The sequence below is a fragment of the Ovis aries genome, chromosome 13 (genome assembly GCF_016772045.2).
Source record: "Ovis aries strain OAR_USU_Benz2616 breed Rambouillet chromosome 13, ARS-UI_Ramb_v3.0, whole genome shotgun sequence".
Lineage (NCBI taxonomy): Eukaryota > Metazoa > Chordata > Mammalia > Artiodactyla > Bovidae > Ovis > Ovis aries.
Window position 1 is genome coordinate 9905355 of NC_056066.1, and position 26747 is coordinate 9932101.

Consider the following 26747-nt stretch of genomic DNA (forward strand, 5'->3'; position numbering starts at 1 on the left):
TCGCAACCCCATGAACTGCAGCCTACCAGGCTCCTCTGTCCATGGGATTTTCCAGGCACGAGTACTGGAGTGGGATGCCATTGCTGTCTCCGGAGAACATGCTAAGACATCCTAAATAAATGATTCTGTTGAATTGCCTTATATTTGTCCAACTGACTACAAAAGCATTTATAAATTGATGGCACTTCACTGTTATTTGATACACTTGAAAGTAATAAGATACACACTTGCTGGCTTTCTTTTATTCCTTTGAATTAGTCCAAATTAATGAAGCTTCAGTTTTATCACCAGAGACAGATATCTGTGTCGCGTGTCTTCTCTTTGTCTCAGAAAGGGATTTTATTATTTGTTTCGAGGAGACTTTTCACTGGCTTGCCAGCATTCCTTCAAGTTCTACTCAGATTAAGATGCTGTTTGGGTCCGATTAGAAGTCTGCATCCATACATTGGTGATGGTCCCTCTGCCTGTCACCCTGGGCTAGGTGAGAACCTAGAGGTCACCCTGGGCAACAGTGTCATTTTCAAATGGGGACTGAGGTTCAGAGGAGTGAAATGACACCCATGTGTTACAGCCAGCTTTGCCCAGCACCGACCAGGATTTCAACCCTCAACTTGACACCTTAGATGAGGATTGGAATCAAAGCATCATCTGATTCCTGCGCTTCCTACAAACACATGTCTATTTATCCTCGTCAAACTGTTATGTCCCCTGTGTGACCCTAGTGAGATGCCTGCCATGAGCCTGGCTTCCAGTATGGGTCCAAAAGGGCAGGAGACAGATGACCCGGTCAGTTGAAGAAAACCATTAAGTTTACTCAGCAAAAAGGGGACATTGTACATAAAAATCCAAATGAAGTTTTTGGCCAACCTGATATCATCTCTCAGTTTTTATCCTTTAACCTCTAGGTTTAAATTTCCTAGCAGTAATTACCCCTAACTTCTGCCTGTAATCACAACAGTACTCAATACGAAGTCTTCCTGTGGCAATTAAAAAAAAAAAAACAACCCTGATTTTTTTTCATGCTAAACTGTGATATCTAATTAGTACAATAATAATTTCCCCCCTTATCAGAATAATTGCATCTTTGAATATACATTTTTCAGACTGGAGAGCTCTGTTGCACAGGAATCTTCTGAAAGACTGAATGCAGGCCTGTTTCGTTACCCATTCATTTGTGACTTCAATCATTACTATAAGCACATCTTCTACAAAACAAATGCTAAATTATACATTGTGTATCTTTCCAAGCACATTAGATAAATTTTTAAACAGACCAGGAGGAATGATCATGTCACAAGCTTAAAATAAACTAAGCTACAGGGTGGATTCCATAACTTCATTTAATATTGATAGCAGCTCCACTTAAATCTTGAAAAAGCAAATACCTTTAATAAATTTCATATGAATAATTATATATTTTGATGTAACTATCATACAGGAGTGTGTACACATATAAATTTATAGGTGGAATTATATACATTTCAATATATACCATATATATCTTTTTTCTTCTCATATTTTTCTCTTTAGTAAAACAAAGCAGTTTTGCTTGTACGTGGATGTACAATGCTACATTAAGTCCTGAGTGATTTAAGAGATTGTTAATAAACTACAGTAAATTCTAGTCTTTCAGCTTAAGATCCAGTAGATTCAGTAACAAAAATGTGAACAAAATGTTTAAAAATATGCATTCAATGAGGAGCTCATTTTGTGCTTAGCAGAGAAAGCTTGAACGTGCAGGACAGCCATTTGGTAAAAACTTCTTGAATATTCAAGATTGAACAAATATCCTATTTCAATGGATTTATAGAAGCTGTTGTAACCTACATCCAATGTGTCAAGCATGGAAGACTCCAGTCGTGATTGGACTGAAAATCCCCTTTGCAGAATGTGAAATTCTGTGTAAACATCGGTGCTTAGGGATTATACAAAAAGTTCAGCCTCAAATGGGGAAAACGGAAAATACAATGAAATAATTTAAAATGCTTTTCTTGGGATACAGCCAGCCACATGGAAGGGATATTAAAAAAAATAAAAGAGTATTCTGGTAAAAGGGGAAACCAGATGAAAGTCATTGGGGAGGTCTGACCAGCCACCCATCAGGGAAGCCCCAGGCTGGCTCAGCTCCAGGGGCCCAGGGTGACGGAGCCTCCAGGACAGACTCTGCACACAATGAGAAGGCCACATTCAGCCGAGACGGGCAGGGACAGCCGCCACTCAATGTCACCGTGGCCAGCATGGCCCTGGCTCTGCTCGGGCACTCGGAGGAGGCGGTGAGGGGTCCAGGCCCCTGGTCGGGGGCCGCTCGGATGAGAAGGCACTGTGTGGCGAGGTTCCATCTCCAGTCCTACCCTGTCCCGTGGCTGCTGTAGTCGAAGACACCCTTCTTGAAGAATGGCGAGAACTCACACACGGTGTGTTTGGACAGCGTCAGCCCCACCTTCTCGATGTGCAATGGGGACGTGGCCGACCGGAGCATCACGCTGAAAAAGTCCCTGAGGTACCGCTGGGAAGAGACAGGAGGCAAAGACATGGTCAAGACACAGGCAGGGAGGAGGCAGCGGGGAGGAGCGCCCGGAAACGACGCCCCTCCTGGCGTGGAGGGGCTGCCACTGCCATTAGAAACAGCGCAGGGACCCTCCTCTGCTGCCTTCCCCACATCGGACCCACCTGGGGAGCAGCCACGGCGTCCAGCGTGCGAGTGACACCTCTTGGTTCTGACGCACAGGACATGCTGTCTGCAGACAAGCCCGGGGAACGCTGGGCAGCGGGCGCTGGGGGTGGGGTCTGCTTTCCAGCACAGTGCTGGTAGTTAATACCTGGCTTTTTCAGTCAAGTCACATGTGCTAAGTCACTCCAGTTGTGTCCAGCTCTTTGCAACACTATGGACTGCAGCCCACGGATTCATGTCCCCCCGCCCAACTCACTAACAGAAAAGCCACTAAGAAGAAGGAGAACAAAACTGCTAATGGTCTGCACGATGCTAAATGCACATTTTCACTCTTATTGACTGGGGGATTTCTGCAGAAACTAACGTCTCTGGCACTAAGATGTCCTTAGTCAATAATGTGTCAAGCAGCACGGACCCTCTGTGCTCTGCAGCCTTCTTATACACTAAAGGAAAACAAACACTGCGGGCGAGAGGGTCCACTGCAAACACGAACATTTACAGACCACCCAGCAAAGGAAGCTCTTGCTGAGATTTACTGCTCTGAACCCTGTGCTCACCCCAACCCCAACCTTTGCACACGTCTGTGGCAGTGCACTGGCCGGCTCTTCTGGCACCAAACTGGTAAAGCTGCTCTGAGTCCAAGACCCGAGATGCTGGGGCTGAAATCAGACACGGGCACCAGCAAGATGTGTTAATGGAAAAGAGAACCTGCAGAAATATTTAATACAGTTCCAGTACGGCAAAGGCTACCTATAACTGAAAATGGGGTGCAGGGGGGTGGGCATGCATCTACCAGGACAAGGCCAGGGGTGCATCTAACATCCTACAATGCTCAACATCCCACAAGCCTCTGTGCAAAGAATTATTTACCCCAAATGTCACTAGTGACATGGATAATGAACCTGTGGCCTGGGCGAAGAAGCCAAACTCAGCTGGCTGAATGAATAACCCACCTCAGATTTACCTCTGAAAGAAGACATTCTGCTCAAGGAAAATCTGTTAGCTACTTTCTTAAAAGCAGTAACAGGGATTACTAATACTTAACACTTGTATTGTAATTTATAGTTTCTAAAAATAGAACACCTAACACTTTGTGTTTTATGGAAGTGTAACTGGAGCAACCCCACGTCCAAGGGGCGGTGGCTGCACGGGTGCAGGAGGGCCTAGAGGAGCCATCCCACGTTGAAGGTCAGGAAGGGCAGCGGTGAGGAGATACCCTTCATCCAAGCTAAGGAGCCGGAGCTGCGCTTTGCTGGAGCAGCCGTGAAAAGATACCCCACGCCTAAGGTAAGAGAAACCCAAGTAAGATGGTAGGTTTTGCAAGAGGGCATCAGAGGGCAGACACACTGAAACCATACTCACAGAAAACTAGTCAATCTAATCACACTAGGACCACAGCCTTGTTGAACTCAATGAAACCAAGCCATGCCCGCGGGGCAACCTAAGACGGGTGGGTCATGGTGGAGAGGTCTGACACAATGTGGTCCACTGGAGAAGGCAATGAAAAACCACTTCAGTATTCTTGTCTTGAGAAACCCATGAACAGTATGAAACGTCAAAATGATAGGATACTGAAAGAAGAACTCCCCAGGTCAGTAGGTGCCCAACACGCTACTGGAGATCAGTGGAGAAATAACTCCAGAAAGAATGAAGGAATGGAGCCAAAGCAAAAACAATACCCAGCTATGGATGTGACTGGTGACAGAAGCAAGGTCCGATGCTGTAAAGAGCAATATTGCATAGGAACCTGAATCAAGGCAAATTGGAAGTGGTCAAACAAGAGATGGCAAGAGTGAACGTCAACATTCTAGGAATCAGCAAACTAAAATGGACTGGAATGGGTGAATTTAACTCAGATGACCATTATATCTACTACTGCGGGCAGCAATCTCTCAGAAGAAACAGAGTAGCCATCATGGTCAACAAAACAGTCCAAAATGCAGTATTTGGATGCAATCTCAAAACGACAGAATGATCTCTGTTCGTCTCCAAGGCAAACCATTCAATATCACAGTAATCCAAGTCTATGCCCCAACCAGTAACGCTGAAGAAGCTGAAGTTGAACAGTTCTATGAAGACCTATAAGACCTTTTAGAACTAACACCCAAAAAAGATGTCCTTTTCATTATAGCGGACTGGAATGCAAAAGTAGGAAGTCAAGAAACACCTGGAGTAACAGGCAAATTTGGCCTTGGAATGCAGAATGAAGCAGGGCAAAGACTAATAGAGTTTTGCCAAGAAAATGCACTGGTCATAGCAAACACCTTCTTCCAACAACACAAGAGAAGACTCTACACATGGACATCACCAGATGGTCAACACCGAAATCAGACTGATTATATTCTTTGCAGCCAAAGATGGAGAAGCTCTATACAGTCAACAAAAACAAGACCAGGAGCTGACTGTGGCTCAGATCATGACCTCCTTATTACCAAATTCAGGCTTAAATTGAAGAAAGTAGAGAAAACCGCTAGACTGTTCAGGTATGACCTAAATCAAGTCCCTTATGATTATACAGTGGAAGTGAGAAATAGATTTAAGAGCCTAGATCTGATAGACAGAATGCTTGATGAACTATGGAATGAGGTTCGTGACACTGTACAGGAGACAGGGATCAAGACCATCCCCATGGAAAAGAAATGCAAAATGGCTGTCTGCAGAGGCCTTACAAATAGCTGTGAAAAGAAGAGAGGCAAAAAACAAAGGAGAAAAGGAAAGATATAAGCATCTGAATGCAGAGTTCCAAAGAATAGCAAGAAGAGATAAGAAAGCCATCCTCAGCAATCAATGCAAAGAAATAGAGGAAAAGAACAGAATGGGGAAAAGACTAGGGATCTCTTCAAGAAAATCAGAGACACCAAGGGAACATTTCATGCAAAGATGGGCTCGATGAAGGACAGAAATGGTCTGTACCTAACAGAAGCAGAAGATATTAAGAAGAGGTGGCAAGAACACACAGAAGAACTGCACAAGAAAGATCTTCATGACCCGGATAATCACGATGGTGTGATCACTCATCTAGAGCCAGACATCCTGGAATGTGAAGTCAAGTGGGCCTTAGAAAGTATCATTACGAACAAAGCTAGTGGAGGTGATGGAATTCCAGTGGAGCTATTTCAAATCCTGAAAGATGATGCTGTGAAAGTGCTGCACTCAATATGCCAGCAAATTTGGAAAACTCAGCAGTGGCCACAGGACTGAAAAAGGTCAGTTTTCATTCCAATCCCAAAGAAAGGCAATGCCAAAGAATGCTCAAACTACCACACAATTGTACTCATCTCACATGCTAGTAAAGTAATGCTCAAAATTCTCCAAGCCAGGCTTTAGCAATACGTGAACTGTGAACTTCCAGATGTTCAAGCTGGTTTTAGAAAAGACAGAGGAAACAGAGACCAAATTGCCAACATCCACTGGATCATGGAAAAAGCAAGTGAGTTCCAGAAACACATCTATTTCTGCTTTATTGACTATGCCAAAGCCTTTGATTGTGTGGATCACAATAAACTGTGGAAAATTCTGAAAGAGATGGGAATACCAGACCACCTGACCTGCCTCTTGGGAAACCTGTATGCAGGTCAGGAAGCAACAGTTAGAACTGGACATGAAACAACAGACTGGTTCCAAATAGGAAAAGGAATACGTCAAGGCTATATATTGTCACCCTGCTTATTTAACTTCTATGCAGAGTACATCATGAGAAACGCTGGACTGGAAGAAGCACAAGCTGGAATCAAGATTGCCGGGAGAAATATCAATAACCTCAGATATGCAGATGACACCACCCTTATGGCAGAAAGTGAAGAGGAACTAAAAGCCTCTTGATGAAAGTGAAAGAGGAGAGTGAAAAAGTTGGCTTCAAGCTCAACATTCAGAAAACAAAGATCATGGCATCTGGTCCCATCACTTCATGGGAAATAGATGGGGAAACAGTGCAAACAGTGTCAGACTTTATTTCTTTGGGCTCCAAAATCCCTGCAGATGGTGACTGCAACCATGAAATTAAAAGATGCTTACTCCTTGGAAGAAAAGTTATGACTAACCTAGATAGCATATTCAAAAGCAGAGACATTACTTTGCTGACTAAGGTCCGTCTAGTCAAGGCTATGGTTTTTCCTGTGGTCATGTATGGATGTGAGAGTTGGACTGTGAAGAAGGCTGAGCACCGAAGAATTGATGCTTTTGAACTGTGGTGTTGGAGAAGATGCTTTAGAGTCCCTTGGACTGCAAGAAGATCCAACCAGTCCATTCTGAAGGAGATCAGCCCTGGGATTTCTTTGGAAGGAATGACGCTAAAGCTGAAACTCTAGTACTTTGGCCACCTCATTCGAAGAGTTGACTCATTGGAAAAGACTCTGATGCTGGGAGGGATTGGGGGCAGGAGGAGAAGGGGACGACAGAGGATGAGATGGCTGGATGGCACCACTGACTCAATGGACGTGAGTCTGAGTTGACGTGAGTCTGAACTCCAGGAGTTGGTGATGGACAGGGATGCCTGGCGTGCTGCGATTCATGGGGTCACAAAAGTTGGACACGACTGAGCGACTGAACTGAACTGACTGAACGGATGCCCAGTGGCTGAGTACTCTTCCAAGGCAGGGCCTGCAGAGTGCTGACACACGGAGACATCTGTGAAACCAGCACCAAAACAGGGTGACAGATGTTCGGACCATACCCAAAGGGGTCCTGCGTCACCCACCTGTGGGTTATCTTCATACTCTGCCTCTACCTACCTCTTCTGGTTGTTGTTTTTTTTTTAATTATTGTAACACCCATTATCTGGTGAGCAAGGCTAGTAATCCAGAGGAGACTTGAAAGCAAGGATTTTTAACTCAGACTGTTTCCTGTGTTCAATATTCTTAATTTCCTGATCTCATGGTAGTCGCTCAAGAAAGTCTCTCTAAACAAAAAGCAGGTCAAGGTAAGAAGGTGTCAAAACCAATTGCTAGAAAATGGACACCTTGCTCCAAGATTTATTTGCATCAACAAAGCAGAAGAGTACATGCCTTGATTTCTCTGGGGGCAGAAAAGCCGGGAACATCAACCTAGAGGGACCCGAGGTCCAACGAACACAGTTACTGGGAAACACCTATCCGGCATGAGGGGGACTGGGGTTGCCCCGCGGGTGAGCTGTGACTGCACCCCCTCCGCGGGGTGAAGCAGGACCCGGGCCGTCACCTCAGCAGCTCCCTGCAGCCCACGCCCCATGGCCATGCTCGAGCGCAGACTAATGTCCACGCTGCCTGCCTTCCAAACGCTTTCTGACCAGACGGACGGGAACAGATGACGTATCAACATGTGTCATCATCAGTTCATGAAGCAGGGGCCCTTTAAAGGGCCAAGAAAGCCTGAAGGGATGATGAAAAGAGAAGTAATAGTAAAAGCCAGAAATAAAGTGAAAAGAGAGGGTCCTGGCGATCCCCCTTCCCCGCCTGGGGAAGCTCCGCAAGAGCGAGCAAGGAAGCAGTCGCCGGCGATGGCTCTCCTTAAAATGAACGCGTCAGCACACCTCCATGAAACCTCCAGAGAGGGATCTGATCCAACTGATTCTAAACATTATGGAAGAGCTTTTTCTCTGCAATGAGTCTCTGCTCAGCAGAATCCGGTGGCCTTGGCTCCCTCTTCCTAGACCACTTCCTTGGTCAAAGAAAGGCTGTGAGTAGGAAGTGTTCTTTGTGGAGACCTCGGGGTGCTCTGAAGTGAAGAGGTGATGCGTGGCCTTGGTTGCCTGTGTCCAGAGCCACAGGCTTGCAGTGGGCTGAGCAAGTTCTTTCTGGTGAGTGACGAACCCAAAGGACCAGGGCTGGGGCAGGGGACACAAGAAAAAACTAAAATTGTGGAAAGTGCCTGGGGTTACAGACAGCATCTCATTCTCTGTAATTCCCCACTGTCCTGGGCCCACTGCTGGGCTGGGGGAAAGCGCTTCCAAGCAACCTTGATGACTAATATTGATGAGTTCATTTTTAAAAGTTGAAACCTACAGAGAGAAAACAGCATCCATCATGAATGCGCAGCTTAATGAGTTTTCAAAAAGTGAATGCGCTGGTGTGCTGAGCACTGGGCTAAAAGCATTACAGCACCTTCAGAGCCCCGGCAGCCCTCCCATACTCCGTCCTCCAGGGTAGCAGCCACTCCGGCTTCCGGTGCCAGCGATCAGTTGTGCCAGGTTTTGAAATTGAAACTGACGGGATCCCACAGGGTGCACTCTTCTGCATCTGGTTTCCACTGCTTAACGTGACGCCTGTGAGACTTGTGCTCCTGGGTGCGTGCACCGTGGTCTGGTCGTTTTCACTGCTGCGTAGTATTCCACGTGCCCATACCCACCCACTTACTGAGGAGGGGCCATGGGTTTGGTTCTTTTGTCTGAGCTTCTTCAGTAAGGAAATCGACTTCTGTGTAACGGTGTCGGGTGAATCAAGTTTATTACTATTCCTACAATAAAGAAGCGTTCCCTTAGGGCTTGAGGCCTCAGTCTAATGTACTAGAACCCTGCTACTGCATGTATGTCAGTATACATCCTAATTATATATAAAACACATACTTAAGTGCCCACATTCATATTAATCAATTCTGCTGTCTGTGCTCCTAGTATTTTCCGCAGCACCTGTGGCCAAAGGGAGAAAATTAAAGTGCCTCCTGTCAAAGCTCTCTCTCTAATGTGGAGTCCACAGACACCCCTACCCTCCCTGGTGTGTGAAAATAAGTCCAGGAACTGAGCCACCTCCCCAGGGCAGTTTACTTTTTATAAAACTCAAGGACTCCGAGAGTTTATGCACTTATCAGGATCAGAGGGCAAAGTAGGAGAAGGATCTATGAAATCCAATATCCAATTTCTGTTTCCGTCACATGGCTTCTTCTCCATGAGAATCAGAAAAGCAGACAAATTTCAATCTCTGCAGCCACTGCTGTTGTTCAGTTGCTAAGGCATGTCCAGCTCTCTGCAACCCCATGGACTGCAGCACACCAGGCTTCCCTGTCCTCCATTATCTCCCTGAACTTGCTCAAACTCATGTCCATTGAGTTGGTGATGCCATCCAGCCATCTCATCCTCCGTCACCCCTTTTTCCCAGTGCACTCAATCTTTCCCAGCATCAGGGTCTTTTCCGATGAGTCAGCTCTGCATATCAGGTAGCCAAAGTACTGGAGCTTCAGCTTCAGCAGCTGTTAGGGATCACAGAAGGCCCGCAGGACACCTGGCTGCCCTGGTGGCAGGGTAGGGGGAGGTCACATCCAAGTCTCTGCTCTGCGAAACACCCCAGATCAGGGCTGCTGAGAATGGTGGCTGTACCTGCCATGGTTGGGAGACATTCCAGCCCTGCCTGGGAAAGTCAGATGAAACCCAATCTTCTTTCCGTAGGACTGCAAATCAGGACATGGAACGCAGAGCAAGAGGGGGTCTGGGGATGTCTTGAGAGTGAGCAACCGAGGAGATGGGAGGGACTGAGAGGAGAAGGAGCCCAACGAGAGGCAAGGAGCCAGCTAGGGGATGGGGAGAAGGGATGGGGTGGGATCAGAGGTGGGGGCGGAGAGAAGAAGAGGGAGAGAGGGAAAACCACACACCATGCTGGGGATGGAGGACCATGCTGTTGCTGCTGCTGCTAAGTCACTTCAGTCATGTCTGACTCTGTGCAACCCCATAGACGGCAGCCCACCAAGCTCCCCCGTCCCTGGGATTCTCCAGGCAAGAACACTGGAGTGGGGTGCCATTGCCTTCTTCAGGAGGACCATGAGCTGCTTTCAAAGTTGGCAAAAAAAGGTTTAAGAACAATGGATATGTTAGACATTTATCTAGGTTTCCTTTAGCTGCTTGGACCTACACTGTAATATAAGGTGTTTTCTTATCAATGCTTTTGGAAAATCAAATTTAGATGACAAATCTTTATGGCATACTTCAGTACTGATGCATAGCACCTTGACTGCAGAAACTGTCTTTCTTCTACAGGTTGTGGGCATATATATATATGTATGTATCTATGTATGTATTTTTTAAGTCAATCTGCACATGGGCCTTGAGCAGGGTCGGGGGAGGCAGAAGTCACTGGGAAACATGGGCCCCCATTGGTCTGCTCCAAACAAACTGGTCCCTCCCCCCAGAACAAAAACAAAATCCTGTAAGGGACCATGAGCTTTCAGAAGAGGAGGACAAGGGATCAGCAGAAGGATGAGGGGCACACAGATTGCCAAAGACACCGTGCACCAGGGTCCTGACTCCTTCTCTCCAAAGGGGTTCTTTCTGTCCTTTAACTTGTACTTGCCGCCACCCCTGAGCTCCTTGGGAACGTCCCCCACGTGCACACACCAGGCCAGCCAGCAATCACCTCGGTCCTCTCACAGAGAGAGCCATTGATCAATAGCCTGCAATGCTCCAGGCACAGTAAGAACGTGTAATGGTCTATTTCATTTAAAGATCGCAACAGTGCATGAGACAGGGACTATTACTATCTCCATCTTCTCAGAGAAAAAAAACTGCAGTCCAGCAGGCCTAAGTGCCGTCCTAAAGGTGACAGCGTGGGGTGTGAGGACTCACGCCCAGCTCTCCCGAGTCCAGAGACTGGTCTCAGTCCCCGGGCGCCGTCCACAGCCCCCTCTTCTCGGGCTGACCCTCCTCTCCGGGCGCTGCCGTCTCACTGGACCGGGCTGATGGCACTGGGTGTCTCACCATCTGGCCTGACGGCACTCTCGAGGGGACAAGGCGCAGGGTTGTCTAGAGTAAATGCTCCACGCAAACCTGGGGCAGAGGCCTCCTTCCTGTGATGCTTCTGCTTTTCTACACGGAGTCTACGCACCTCTGCTCACATTCCCAGACCTTCCTCACAGTGCCTTGCTGGGCACTGGTCATTTCTCTACCACCCTTCTTCTGTTCCCCTTCCCAGATGACATTCAGATTCCCTTCTGAAAAAATACATCTCCATTCTTTGAGGATGGGTCATCTGGCTGACTCAGGGCAGAGGGCTGGTGGGCTCTTCGTCTTCCTCTTCTGGGATGGGCTCCTGTAGCTAAAGAGCTCATCAAGATACCACATGGAGCCTGCAGGGATGTAGGGTCCTCTGGGGCAAGCCTTTCCCAGACTGCAGAGCTGGTGCCATGGAGCATTTCAAGAGTTTGCATAAGAAACCCGGGGCGGAAGCAGAAGAGCTCTTGGTCTGTCCATTCCCAAGCCCACTTGCTCACCAGGACCAAAGTTGTTCCCTACTGTTTGCCATCAACACCCCTGGGGTGTCGGCAGGTGCCCGTCAAGAATAAGAGGAAACCTCCCACTTACAACACACCCAGTTCTGGGGGTGGGGGCCTGCAGTGGGCTCAGGGCATCTGCCCAGGGTGCCTCTCTTAGGACAAAGTCTGTCCTGGGAGGCTTTCACACATACCGTCTCAGATGGGTCAGCCCATGCGAGAGGTCCATTCCCAGCCAAGCATTCAGCTGGAAGACTCCCGCTCCAAACCCAGATACACACAGGGCAAATCTTTAAAATTCAACACCATTTCAAAAGTCAACCACTAAACATTATTAATCTTTTGAACCAAAAAACACAGGCTAATATGGTCTGTTGGCTGTGTTAATGAGTTCTGAAAGGCAAAACACACTTCCTACAGCAATACAGGGCAATTCAGCAAGAACTCAGTCAATTATCTTAGAGCTTTAGCCTGCTACCTCAATCAATACACTGCATTAAGGGGGGAGAATGAAATATAATGTGCTGCTACCTGCTACTTCACTTTATACACTTTTGATGAAGGTCATTATATTAACATGATTCATGTGTGACCTGTAATATGATTTCAGTGTCAGCTCTGGCTAAAAGGAAAAGTACTTAAGTTCCTGGAATAAGCTGGGCAGAAGCTGGACTTGAAGTAGCTTCTGCTGGGTTTTTCCTCTCAACTCCGGAGCTTCTGGATGAAACGCTAGTCTGTTCAAAGGGAGGACCTCGTGCTCTACAGCTCACTCAGGCAAAATCTTGGGAGTCAGAGGGACATTACATGGTGTGGCCACTCCCATCTCGAGGCCATTCCCCTTTTGGGTCTGGAATCTGGAAGGAAGGGCAAGTCTGAGAACAGGGAAAGGAGGGAAGGTGTGTGGTACCCAGGCTCAGTGAAGGATGTGAACACGGAGCACGGCCAGCGTGTGGAGGGCTCACCCTGGGGAAGGGCAGGGTCTGAAGGAGAATCCTGGGGGCCTTGAACCTGGCTGTCGGGTCTGCAGGTATTTGTGGGAAGCCTTTCCGGGCTCAGGAGCTCCTATGACCCCTGAGACAGTCTAAGGAGGAGCAGGGCAGGTGTCTGCATCCTCTGTTTCCACATAAGAAGATTGAGATCTCAGGAGACAGGGACTCAGACAAGGGTAACGACTGTAAGAGACAAAATGACTGGCTCTTCAAATTCGTGAGAAAGTCCTCGAAATTCTCAAGGCGAATCCTTTAAGCCCGTAATGTTAAGGTATAAATGTAAATGTACATGCAACCCCTTTCTTTGCGGCTGTGCCCTCCCCGCTTGTGTAGGCTCAGAATTTACCCCGACTTTCAATCAGCTGCCACACACGCATGTGTGGGTGTGTGAATACATATGTGTGTGTATAAGATGTGGGAACGAGAATAGGGCCTCAGATGCATTTGAAAGACTTTACCCTTTTTTTATCTTTTGGCTTCCTTCCTTCTATTTTAATTAACGGAGGGATAAAATCATGACCATTTTATGTTATTATAAAGTTTCCACTTTAATAGGGCTCACAGCTGTAACTGCAGCCTACTGCTTATTTCACGGGTGATATTTCACCCCAGCTGTGTCATCTGAATGATTTCCCGGCCATCTCATTGTTGTGGAGCTCTTTTCATTTTACAAAATTTTAACACCAATCCATAATTTAATTTAAAGTTATTGAAATTATTAAAATTGAAATGTTCTTTAAAAATGTAAAAGGGCTTGAGCCACCTTTCCACCATGACATATTAACAGAGAAGGCAGTTCAGTGGCATTCCTCATTTCCAGAACTCATTAGCCATGGTGGCAGCTTAAAGACAACTCTCAGTCCAGTTGACTTAAAGGTCTCATTTACCTTGCAGTACTTGGAGAATTAATCATTGAATGATGGGCTCTGAAGATGAATCTGACCTAGATGGAGACACACTGGGATATTTCTAGACCCCAGAGAGGTCTGGTCACCACTGGCCACGTGTTATGAACCAAGCCAGGCGGGTTGATGTTATTCACAGTCAAGTCTTCCCAGTTTTAAACTCCCATACATTCTACTCTGAACACCTCTCTCTGGCTATTTTAGGAATCCTAAAATTTGTCTCCATTGATCAACCATGCTGGGTTCCTTTCCCAACATGTCTCTGAATGTCCTCCATGCTCTGATAAAATTAGGACAGTTTTTGACAAGCAGCTTACTCAACCACTGCACAGGTACTGCACACCTGCTCCCCACGAAGTGACATGGGCAGTGGGCACGTGGGTGTTGACAGACACAAAGCCTGCCCTCCTAGGGCACCTGGCTGCCCACATCATCTCCTCATGTTCAGAGTCATTCTTCCTGGTGCTGTGCTTCCATCATCTAAATCCTGTTCATCCCTTAAGGACTAAATCAAGGTTTATTCTCTGTTGATCCCTCTCTCTTCAGACCCCATTCATGAACCCAACAAACAAATATTTAACTGAGAGCTTGCCTCCTGGCAGTGCTGCTGGGGATTCAGTAAAAGACAAGCTTCATGTCCATCCTGAGTAACATGCAGGCTTTTCAGGGAGATTGGACAAGGAAAGCAGGAGTTAAAATATGGCTCCAAAAAAAAAAAAGGAATGAGATACTTCTGGAGCGCCTAGGAGAGGCAGTCCTGGGGAGTGGAGACATTATGCCAAGACCTGAGGGTAAGAATCAAGCCTGTGAAGACACTGGAGAAAGATTCTGAAGGAAGCCTGTTCCAGGCAGAGGGCAGAGTGGGTATAAAGCCTCATAGTGGGATCGCAGAGCTTGGGGCATGGCCAGTGGTCCAGCAGGACTGGACTGTGCTCTACGTAGCATGGGGCAGGAGGCACTTCTGCACTGCCCACCAGATCGGTTCTCAACCAGGCCTTAGCCCAGGGGTCCAGCATGAATCCTGCCAAACGCTCTTCTCTCTGAACCATGGAGTCCTGCCAGGACAAGTCCTGTGACTTGCTTTAACCTGGAGAGTGGCCTGGAGGGAATGCTGAGAGTGAAGAGGTCACCTTGCAGGTTCTGGCGCCCTGGCTGAGCCCAGTCCTCAGTGCAGCCATGATCCAAACGCTGCCACATACACATGCCCTGCCCTAACCGTGACACGTGGAGAAGGTGAAGCGCCCGACGGAGCGCTGCCCACGCTCCAGAATCACAGCCCCATAGGCAACAAGACGCAGTCTCCTTAAAGCACTCACTTTTGGGGTAGGCTATTACTGAGAGATTACCAAAATACACATATTTGGGAAAGGGTAAGAGGTGAGGGAATAAATGGTATTAGTCAAACCCAAACAGAAGAAGTTTCTTTGTTTTCTGTTTATGACTAGCCATAAATTACAATCCTATTCTACTTCACGCCAACCTTTTCCAACCCTTTCCGTATTTCTAATGAATAATTCTGTCTTTGCAGGTACTTCTTTCCTACCCTAGGTTTTAAAGTAAATACTTAGAATAAGTAGTCATCATTTGAAATATGGCATTTATTTCTTCATGTTAAATAGAATTCTGAGAGCTCCCACTTAAAATTCATCAGGGTGAAAATGTTAGTCTGTGATTACAGAATCCAAACTATTCATTACAGCTATTCAGAGAATCTTCTTTATGAGTTTAATGACATAAGCATATTGTATTGAATTATTGTGGTATTGCATCAGTCGGACTCATAAATTTAATATACTCAGTCTGGTTCACGTATTTTAATAAAATCTAGCAAGCTTTAAAAATTTTATAAGGGATGTGCCTTTCAAGTCCATGTGACATGCAATTTTTATCGGCTGACATTTTGGCTTGGGGTATTAAGTAGCTTCAATGATCCTGATGACCCAGCCAGGTCGAGCAGCAAGGTCAGGGTGAAACCCCACAAACTAACTGGCCACATGAGAAAGCCAAGGTCTGCTTGAACTGAGAAGCTTGTTGAGCCTTTTTCCAGAGCACAAGTCAACAGCGGTCCCCTCTTTTCGGCTTCCAGAGCGGAAGAGAGGAGTCAAGTGTTTGGTGCACCTGTGAGCCAGGAGTGACGGAGTCTCACGGGCCACACTCTCAACTTTGTTTGGTGAAAGCAAACTATGCCAGGACTCTGGGAGGAGCCCTGCACCCAGGGCTCACTCTGGTTCTCTGACTTCTGTTTACTGGGTCTCTGTAAGAGATCGGTAACCGGCTAAGGACAGATGCAGAGTAACTGGACCCCTTCAGCACAGAGGTGAGGCTGGAAGAGAGCCCTGGAGGCACAGCGTGGCCGGTGGGCTCACACGCAGCTGCAGTCCGACTCTGCCCTGTGAGCCAGTGCCTCAGGCCCTCGGTCACCCTTCAGCCACCAGGCTGGGCGTGGGGACATTACCGCACAGGGACAGAGAGTCCCTGAACTCCTCTGCTTCCTCACCGGACTGTCTTTTAAGGATCAGAATATTAAATGAGCTACTGTCTGTAAAAGCGCTTGGGGCAGGGCCCAATTCACAAGGAGACTTTATTAAGTCATCAACGCTATTATCTATACAGTTTGGTCCTCTGGAAGTTGTTGGGCAAATCTGTTAACTCTCTCTCCTTTTACATGGGCTTAAAGCATGGAAGTATTTAATGTTTTCCCCTTCAAAGCAAAGTAGAGGACAGCAAGAATCTGGAATGTGTCCTAGTATCAGTCACTGGCAGACCCTTTATTTCAAGAGTTGCTTTAAAAGAAGCATGACTTCATGTGTTTTTCAATATGGGGAATCATATTAAAAATAAGCTTAAAAAATCTAACTATGAGGTAAATTAACTATCCTCTGAAAGATCATTTTGAATAATGAGATTATGTAAAGTGCCATCTGGGGAAAAAACAAACTCCAAGCCCTATTCTTTTGTTTCTAGGCTCATGACTCCTCCCAGCACGGCATAAGCCTTCAAAGAGGTTCCTGACATCTTGGAAAGAGAATGACTCCTCCCAGGGACCAAGGTAACTGAGAGACTGAACTTGCTGTGTGGCATGTCCTGGCTACAAGCCACGTGAAGAACTGGTCCTGAAACACTTGAGAATTCCTGGCACCCCTAAGCTTCCACCCCTAGTGCAGCCCAGGAACAGGGTGCAGTGAGACACTTCGAGACCCTGAATGACAACCTCGTCCCCTTCTACCAGCTGTGCCGGTGGATGAGCAGGACGATCCTTCCCTTCCAAGTCTGACCTGAGGCCTTCTGTACAATCGATGGCACATGTTCCCTGGATGGCCTTGAACTGGACCTCTGTTGAGTAACACTGAGTCCGTGAATTCAGGTCCAGGGGGTAAGCTCTGGAGACTCTGGGGGAAGTAGACCCGCTGCTCCTTTTTTGTTCTTTGGGCCAGGAGCCCTGATCGCTGGGCCATGATCCCTGAGGGACTATTTGCCTGGCAAACTATCCTCCTGCCTTGGGAGTTACGTCTCAGGGTCCACATGCTGCCTTGCACCCCAGTGGGGAGCCACGGTCACGTCCCAGGTATGAAGAGGACTGTGGCCCCGAGTGGTGGGCCTGTGACCCTGCCCCACAGAGAGGATTAGCTGGAATGCTGGACTATCTGCTCCACTGACCCCCTTCACAGGGACTGAGGTTTGGTGATGACAGGGAAGGTGGAGGCGGGGAGAAAAGCCAGACCAAACTTCTCTAAATGCACCATCTCTCATTTTCAAAAAGGACAGAGTAGGTCTATAATTCATACAAGGAAATGAAACTAAATTCCTTTACCAAACAGATATTACCTACAGAGTCAAGCATCTCAATGAAAAATACATATACGTTGAATCCGTGTGCTTCCTGAAAGACACACTCAATTAGATGACTGACTCAGAGATGGCCATTAGGTAATTAGATCTCAGACAATAAAAGGTATGGGTGTTCTTTCCTTAGGACCTTAGCTTGTAGCAAAACATCATGGGTTTAAGAGAATCTTCTTTCTCTCAAAGGGTTTTACTTATTTACTATAGAGAATGAAGTCTATCAAGTCAATTTATAACTCAAAGTCAAACTTTAGAAACCTTTACCACTGTCCTGGACAGCTCCTATAACCTGAGGCGCTCCTGCAGAAGAGAGTGAAGGATGCTGGCAACCCAGGGCACAAAGACACACACACTTCCCTGGATACCGGCGTCTGGCTGGGAGAAATGCCAAACCAACCCCAAACTCCGTAAGCATCAATCTTTCAGTCGTCATGACTTTTCTTATCTGTGACTGTTTTCAACTGTAGGGCAGGGCAAGCAGTACAGTGCAAGTTAAAAGGGACTGACAGGATGCGGGTAAAGAGACGAGCTTACAGATCTAAAGGAAACCTCGCCCGTTAAGGAGCCCTGCGGACAGCAATAGGGCCATTTAATCAAAGAAACAGGGGCCTGACATCATCCACAGACTCTGCCACGAGGAAACTGCCTGGCAAAGTAAGGAAGGTCAGTCTATGGGGACTGTGCTATTACTTGAATATACCCAGACTCTTTCTGATGAGGAACTGCAAATAAATGCGATTTTGTGAACCTGAAGATGAGCACTATAAATGGAAATGGAAAAGGGAATCACGACATACAGCAAGAAGCATAAATACCCCAGACTGTGGAGACAGAACAGAGAGGGCCCCTCACTGCCCGCAGCATTCACCAGCGTCTTAAGCATGAGCCTTACCTCGATCCCTCAGCTGGCTAAAAAAATCCATTGAGAAAAAGATGATGGCTTCATCTACTGCCATTTTCATCTCTGATTAGCAATTTTTTTCTTGATTTCAATAGCAGTTTCTTAATTTCACTTATAAATAATATGAGACAGGTGATCTCAATTAGAAAATAGATTAGAGAAAGTCTTTTTTTTTTTTTTTTTTTTGGTTGCCTGGAATATTGTAGATGTAAATGTAAACACTTTGCAGTGAACTGCTGGGAATAAAAATAAGCCTGTCTAGAAAAGGATCAGAGCTTTACATGAGCAAACAGTAAAGATAAAAACTGTGTGGAACTGGAACAAACTGATGTTCTTCTCCATTTGTTCCCCCCAAATACTGTCTTGAAGTGCTGCAACTACACTGATTCATTACCGCTATGAAAAACGTAAGTGGTATGTACGGAAGAGAAAACGACTATCTAGGGAAAACAAATAACCAGTGGAATCCTGAAATAAAGATGTAGTTCACAAAGGCAACAAACGAGGTTTGCGGGCCCAGGACATGGTGAACACCTGTCATCTAAGAAAAGCACAACTCATTTGGCAGACAAATCTGAATGAGTGCAGCGAAGGGGACCGAAGCATCTTTAGGAAGGCCTCATGCTGACTGCGTGGGGGTTTGTAGGAGAGAATTGATAATTCGCCAGTGTTGATATAAATAGTGACCAGAGAACTTCATGGAGACAGGACAGAGACGGTGGCTCTTAAACAAAAGCACAAAGATTTCTGATCCTGTCTTTTGGGCTGCTGCAGCAAAGGAAATGTACAAAGAGGAACTACACTGACCCATGGAAATACACAAATCAACAATTTCCGGAAGCAAGGCCTCCAGGTTTATAACATGAAAAGATGCAAAAGTAACCAGCAGAGCTTTAAAGCAAAGGATGACAGGGTGAGAGGGACCACGTGGCACAGAGTTTCTCAAACCTGCAGGGAAGGACCACCCGAGGGAGGGAGGGAAGGAAAGCAGAGAGGAGGAGGTGAGGGGAGAATCAGGCCAGGAGGCTCAATACAGGCAAGTGGGACTCCAGGAAGGAAAATCCTCAGAAGAGGAAGCAATCACAAAAATCTCCCAGAGATGAAGGACACGAGATAAAGCCCACGCAGGCAGAGGCCCAGAGAAGGAAGGGGCTGCTCACCAGAGAAGACCCCCGAGCACTCCAAACTCTGGGGACAGAGGTGCACAGATTCATGACACAGACAGAGGGCTGGGCATCGAGATGGCTTCAACCCGCCTGCCACCAGCACTGGGGTCAGAAGACCGTGAAGCAAGCCCCCTAAACTACAGGACGAAATGGTTTCCAACTAATATATCCTGGCCAGCCAGGGGTGGGTGAAGAACGACCTCATCAGACATGTCTCTAGAAATGCGCCTCCTGTGCGTCCTTTCTCAGAAAGCTCCTAGGGGTGTGCTCCACTGAAACGAGAGAATAAGTCAAGAAACAGGAGAACATGGAGCACAGGAAGGGGAAACAACCTGACGGGGTGCAGAGGAGGATGCGGGTCAGGGCGGACGTGACCCAGGCTTCTGTGAGCGCGTCCATGACTCACTGATTCTACAGACTGTGCAGGTACAGAAAAGGGCAACAGGCTCGCACACACACACACTCACCTTCTCTCTCACACACAAACACACACACGAACGAACAGCAAAATGGTCAGGAAGGGTATATGCCCAACCCATAAAAGCAGGGGGAGAGCCTCTGAGAGCAAAGACTGGGGTCACTTATTTGGGGGTGACCTTGAGGCTTCTCTGGTGGCTCAGCTGGTAAAGAATCCACTTGCAATGCAGGAGACCTGGGATCAATCCCTGGGTTGGGAGGATCCCCTGGAGGAGGGCATGGCTCCCTACTCCAGTATTCTGGCCTGGAGAATCCCCATGGACAGAGGAACCTGGTGGGCTACAGTCCATGGGGTGGCAAAGAGTCAGACAGGACTGAGCAACTGACACACTTTGGGCATGGAAGCAAAGGGGTGGGGAAAGCGAGAGAGGGAAAAAAACGGAGAAAAGCCACACAGGGGCTGTTGCTGAGCAGGTCACAGCCGTGCACGTACGGCTGGGCTGGGTCCTGCTGGGGATGCTGAGAAACACAAACACTGTGCTTCCAATCACCCCAGAAAGGAGGGGGAGCCAGCAGGCTCCCCATGGAAAGACGTGCAGCCGCCCTGTGGGGTCCCTCCAGCGCCTCGCCTCCCTCTGGTTCCCAGCCGGGATGGGTCCTCCTCGGCTTTGGAGGAGGCTGGGGGAGAAGAGCTAAGAGGCCCTGGGGACACTGCCTGCACACGCTGGACCTGCCAGCATCACCTGGGGGCTACGGGGTAGGGAGGAGCACGTATCAGCTATGGGATGGGCCTGGGGGGGATGAGGGATCTCAGCTGGAGCTGCAAAGGTGGGGGGGGGTACCCACGCTGGGAGCCGGGCATTGCGTGTCAGTCTCTGCCCCTGGCCCAGCTGCTGCCCCCACCCTGAGCTCACACCATGACTTCAGCATATGGTTTTCTGATGAGGACTTTCTGATTTCACAGCAAGCTGACTCATTACTTTCCTAAAACTAAACAGTCCTTTTTAAAGGAATTAAAATACAAGTTTTATTGCAACCTTAGGTGATAAGAACTCAGGCGAATGGGATTTCATGCACTGAGCCTAAGTGACAGGCATCTATCATCAAGTGACTGCAAAACATTCAGATGAGAGGGGGCCCATGAGTCCCCACCCACCAGGCTGGACTGCGACAGGTTGGTGGGAGAAGTCGAGACGGCTGTGGGCACAGAGCCCCGGGCCTGGGCTACACTGCAGTCCTTCCACGGACTCCTGGGCTTCATGCTTTCACAGCAGTGGCCTTGTGTTGTATTATATAACTATCTATAGAATCATAGAGCTTCCCTCATAGCTCAGCTGGTAAAGAATCTGCCTGCAGTGCAGGAGACCTGGGTTTGATACCTGGGTCGGGAAGATCCTCTGGAGAAGGAAATGGCAACCCACTCCAGTATTCTTGCCTGGAGAATCCCATGGACAGCGGAGCCTGGCAGGCTACAGTTCCCGTGGTCACAAGAGTCGGACACGACTTAGTGACTAAACCACCACAGAATCATATCTATACACAATACTGATTGTCTCTGAAACTGACATCTTTCTACACACCTGTTAGCTATTCAGCTATAACCTCTCTACTATACCTATATAACTATGCCTATAATCATATTCACATAATATACAGTTAAATCTCTGTATCTTATTGGATGAAGGACAGAGAAGCCTGCCCATGCTGCAGTCCACGAGGTTGTGAACAGTAGGACATGACTTAGCGACTGAACAAGAACAAGACCCCGCTTTATCTTATTTGTAATTAGTAACATATCCACTGCATGTCTCCTCCTCCAGTGAGGATTAACAGGATGGTGATGCAGCTATGCCATCATCATCAGGGGCCCTAAAGGACAACCTGGCTCCCAAGAAGGGACTAGAATTTTACTGGGACACCCCTTTATCTATACTCAGGACAATGTGTACACTGGGGAAAAGGAAGAACAGTATTTCTGGCAGAAACGAGCAAGTGGAACTGATGACTCCAAATGGCCACTAACTCCAAAACCATTTTAGTAACTCGGTGTCCCCGGAAGGAGGCGGGTTTTCTTTCCATCATCCAGCACAGCTATTCTCTCTGCTTTAGCTGCATTTCTGACACTCCCCTGGGGCCGGGAGCTAATTAAGTGCTTCAGTTTAGAAGACCATCCCTCCCCATCCCTACTGTGCTGCAGCAAGTGTGAGATGGAAGGGATGGCAGAGAGAAGAGACGAAAATGGCGTTTCATTCTGCAGGGTAAACGGTGAGGTCAACAGGGGCCTGGAGCTCACAGCCGTCTCCAAGCGACGCAGGCCAGCTTCCCCCGGGCGCGGGCAACAGGAGGGAGGCTAGGCCACTGGCTCCACACGTCACTGGGGATGCCTGCTTCTTTTTCAGAGGCCATGAGACATGACAGAGAAGGAAACAAACAGGGGTCCCTCGCTGTATCTAGGAGGAGAGCAGGAACAATCCTCCAGCCACGGTTTAATTCTGTAATAGTCAAGCCTCGTTTCATTTTGCTTTTAAAAGTGACCCGGGAAATGAAAAACGTTCCGTACTGAACTGCCCAGCGGAGCAGGCCCAGCTCTGAAGCCCACCGTATTGGGCTGTGCTGCGACCCTTTCATCTGATGGTACTTCCATCAAGAGAAAAGAGCCGGAGAATCCCCGTTGTTTGCCAAGCCCCAAACGCCTTGCGAATGAGGGTGGAAGCTGGGAAGAGGACAGATGTTAAGGATTTACTGGGGACTGAGGTGGGGTTCTCACTGGGACTGATGTGAAAGAGTACCAGAAGCCTCAAAAATGGAAACACTGCCACTGCAGCTGTATCTGGGGTGGACAGAAACGGCCTCTGCCACGGTTAATCCTATGTGCCGACTTGCTGGGCCACGAGGCGCCCAGATGTTTTGTTGTTGTTCCGTCGCTCAGTCGCGTCTGACTCTTCTGCACCTCCACGGACTGCAGCACGCCAGGCTTCCCTGTCCATGGGATTTCCAGGCAAGAATCCTGGAGTGGGCTGGCATGTTACTCCAAACGCTATTTCCATGTGTTGGAACACACACAGCCTATTTCCGAGGCTGTTTCTGGATGAGATGAACATCTGAGTCAACAGACTGGGACTTACGTGGGTGGGCCTCATCCAACACGCTGAATGAAAAGGCGGCCCCTCCCCCGAGTAGAATGCGTGCCTGACTGCGCTGAGCAGGGACAGCGGTCCTTCCCGTCTCTGGGTGCGAACAGTAACATCAACATGCAGGATGGAACGCACTCCACCAGCTCCCTTGTTCCTCTGGCCTCAGCGGCTGGACCGCTGCTCTCCCTGACCCATGACTGCTGACTGCACATATTAGGACCTCCAAACCCCAAGCTAGCGAAATGCTAAAAAAAAAAAAGCACTATTTCAGTGTCATCGACTGTGTGTAGAAATGCAAAAGACACAAATATGTGTAAATATATGAATCTCACTGTCTGGTTCAGATGAATGCTGAGGGTCTTGGGCACCCACGCTCACGTCATCACTGCCCTCGGCTCTCACTCGTCGCAGTGGTGAGCCACACTGACTCCGCCCCTCGTGTGTCTCTCTAATCCGCCCACTTTCCTCTGCGCCAACTGCCACCACGCCCTCCCTGAGGCCACAGCCATGCCTTGTCTGGAGACAGTAACAGCCCAGCCACCGTTCTTGCTGCCTCCGTCTCCCCTGCTCCCTCCATTCTCTCCAGGGTGGTCAAATGTCAGCCCTCCTCTCATCTGCGTACAGGGCTCCGGGGGCCTCGCTGTCCTGCGGCTCAGGTCCAAAGTCAGGAACATGGCTTTAGGAACTGGCTTTTCCTTCCCTGTCTACGTCCACACCAGTCTCATCTTTCCACGGCAGACTCAGATTCCTGGATCCCATCCCAGTCTTGCTGAATATACTAGAACACAGTCTGAGAATTTGGATCTTTCAAGAAGCTACTTGAGATAAATTCAAAGATTGGCCACACGGGTTTGGGGGCAACTGCTTTGGGAGCCACGTTCTCTGATAACCTTGGAGGTGGTACACGATTGTCTGAACAGTTACTTGATAAGTCGTCTCCGCTCCGACAGGACCATGAGCTCCATGGAGGATGGGAAGCACTCAACTGACGCGTGCAAGACAGGCCCAATCGTGCACAGGAAGTGGTCACGAGCACGGGCAGTGACTGCCATGGTCAATGGACTGCTTTAACACAGACAGCAAAGACCATCAAGAGGGAGACCATCAGACATCACGTGCCTCCTCTGGGATGCGAGGGAACAGCAGCACCACTTCTACAGAGTTTCTGCCCCAGAAAATTAGACTTGAATTCAATCAAGCCACTCAATCTAACGACTGGTTGAACTGTGGTGTCGGAGAAGACTCTTGGGAGTCCCCTGGACTGCAAGGAGATCAAACCAGTCAATCCTAAAGGAAATCAGTCCTGAAGATTCATTGGAAGGACTGACGCTGAAACTGAAACTCTAATACTTTGGCCACCTGATGCGACGTACTGACTCACTGGAAAAGATCGTGAAGCTGGGAAAGATTGCAGGTAGGAGGAGAAGGGGGTGACAGAGGACTAAATGGTTGGATGGCATCACTGACTTGATGGACATGAGTTTCAGCAAGCTCTGGGATTTGGTGATGGACAGGGAAGTCTAGTGTGCTGCAGTCCATGGGGTCGCAAAGAATTAGACACGACTGAGCAACTGAACTGAACTGAGAGGCACATGGTGAATGGCACTATGGGATGCAACCAGCAAAACCTCCAATGTGAGAATTCCCTGGATAAATGACATGGTTTCATCAACAAACAAATGGAGAGAAAACAAGAGGGAAGGGAAATCTATAGATTATAAGGCAGTTTTTAAAGAGATTCATCATAAAATATTTATGGATAAAATAATATGATATCCCTAGTGGTTCAGTTGATAAAAAGAATCCCCCTGCAATGTAGGAGACCAGGGTTCAATCCCTGGATTGAGAAAATCCCCTGGAGAAAGGAATGGCTGTCCACTCCAGTATTCATGCCTGAAGAATTCCATGAACAGAAGAGCCTGGCCACGGGGTTGCAGAGAGTTGGACAAGACTGAGCGAAATAAGCACACAGTATGGTGTCTGGCATTTGTTTTAAAATAATCCTGTGAATGTGTGTGTAATAGTGACTGAGGAAGAAATGAAACGAAACAGGTCACATGCTGACAATGATGAAGCTGGGTGATATGAGAGGGTGCATTGGGTTTATAACATCATTCTTTCTGGTTTTTTAATAGACACTGTCATCAAACATAAAGTTTAACAAAATGTCCAAGCCATCAATTTCTATCTCATGATATCTCAAAGCTCCTTTAGTGTACTGAAAGCTGGAGATGGTTATATATCCTTTTGCAGAGCAGAAATCTGCTAATTTTATAGGCTGCATCCCTTGATTCTAAGAGTTCTGTGAACACCTGCTATCAACAAACCCAACACTCTTAGTAAAGGCGGTTTCTCTCTGGAGCCAGAATGGGCTGCACAGGATTGCCAAAGAAGGCCCCGTGCCCCAAGGAGAACCAGGGCCATGTCCTGAAAAGAGGGCGATCTTCCCCTCTACATGGACATTCTAACTTTAGCTTGATGCTAAAATTAACGTACTCAAGTCCTTCTGCTTCTTCACACTAACTTGACAGCAGACCATCTCAGCTTTCCTGTCTGACCAGATGAAGGGGAACTTGGTTTTAGTACTGTAGAAAGTGGCAGAAAGATCAGAGAAAAAGGGCAGAGGAAGGGGCAGCCCGTTTTCAGATTTCATAAGTGACCCTCGAAGAAAAAGTCTTCACATAGCATACCGACAGTGTAATTAAAAGTCGCAACAGGTCACTTAGAATATCCCAAGTGATACTACGAGGCAGGTGAACGGGAAGGCCCTCTGCACCAAGCGTCAGTGAGGAAAAGCCTCTGTGGTGATACATGAAAATTACACGGAAAGATAATCTTGATGCCTGTCAATTACATCAGTCTTCCCCCAGTGCGCTCACCTAGCTCATGCTTCTGTGTGATTACAAGAGATATCCTTTTTTTCCCCTCACTATTCAAATGTTTTAATTTTGAAACGTTTCTGTATTCAAATGTCTTAATTTACAAAGGTGGTCTGTGCTGGGTGGGCACCTCATTGATTTGCATATTCTTAAAATCATTGATTCATAAAGACAGACGTCTAACCTTGAGTGTGGAAAGAACAAGTGAATAAAAATGGTGCTTGGCAAAGATAGATAAAATAGCGACTTCCAAATTTCAGAGTAATGAGTGAGTCACTCTTAATGAAACATACATTATTATATGCTTAGCCGTAGAGAAAGTATGTATAAAAATATAACTTGTTTAGATGATGATCACCTTCCTTATAATAATTAAACCTCAAACTCTTGAGAAAAATGTGTACTAGAGCCACACTCACTCACCCACTCACCTACCTACCCACCCATCCATCCATCCTTCCCTCCTCTCTTGAGCAAAGCACTTAAACGACAAGAGAAAAATAAGAGGATGGAGGGAGGACAGAAGTGAAAGGAAAATGAAGGCAGAAAAAAGGGAAAGGAAGGAGATTACCAATACATGAGGACTACATTTATTAAAAAAATTAATAAAATTCATAAATAAACCTTGTTTTTAAGGCAGGTAAAGGTCAATAGAAAAGTAGAGAGGAGGCAAA

At 47.4% G+C, this 26747-nt stretch overlaps 1 protein-coding gene across 1 annotated transcript in view; it reads right to left on the bottom strand.

Annotated features, from left to right (window-relative positions):
• Nucleotides 1-791: 791 nt before the first annotated feature.
• Nucleotides 792-26747, bottom strand: part of KIF16B (kinesin family member 16B) — a 300304-nt gene continuing 274348 nt past the window's right edge. Inside the window, exon 26 of the mRNA XM_012188149.5 lies at nucleotides 792-2506. Within this exon, the coding sequence (XP_012043539.2) occupies nucleotides 2348-2506 (159 nt within the window). The 3' untranslated portion in view covers nucleotides 792-2347. The remainder of the gene's footprint in view (nucleotides 2507-26747) is intronic.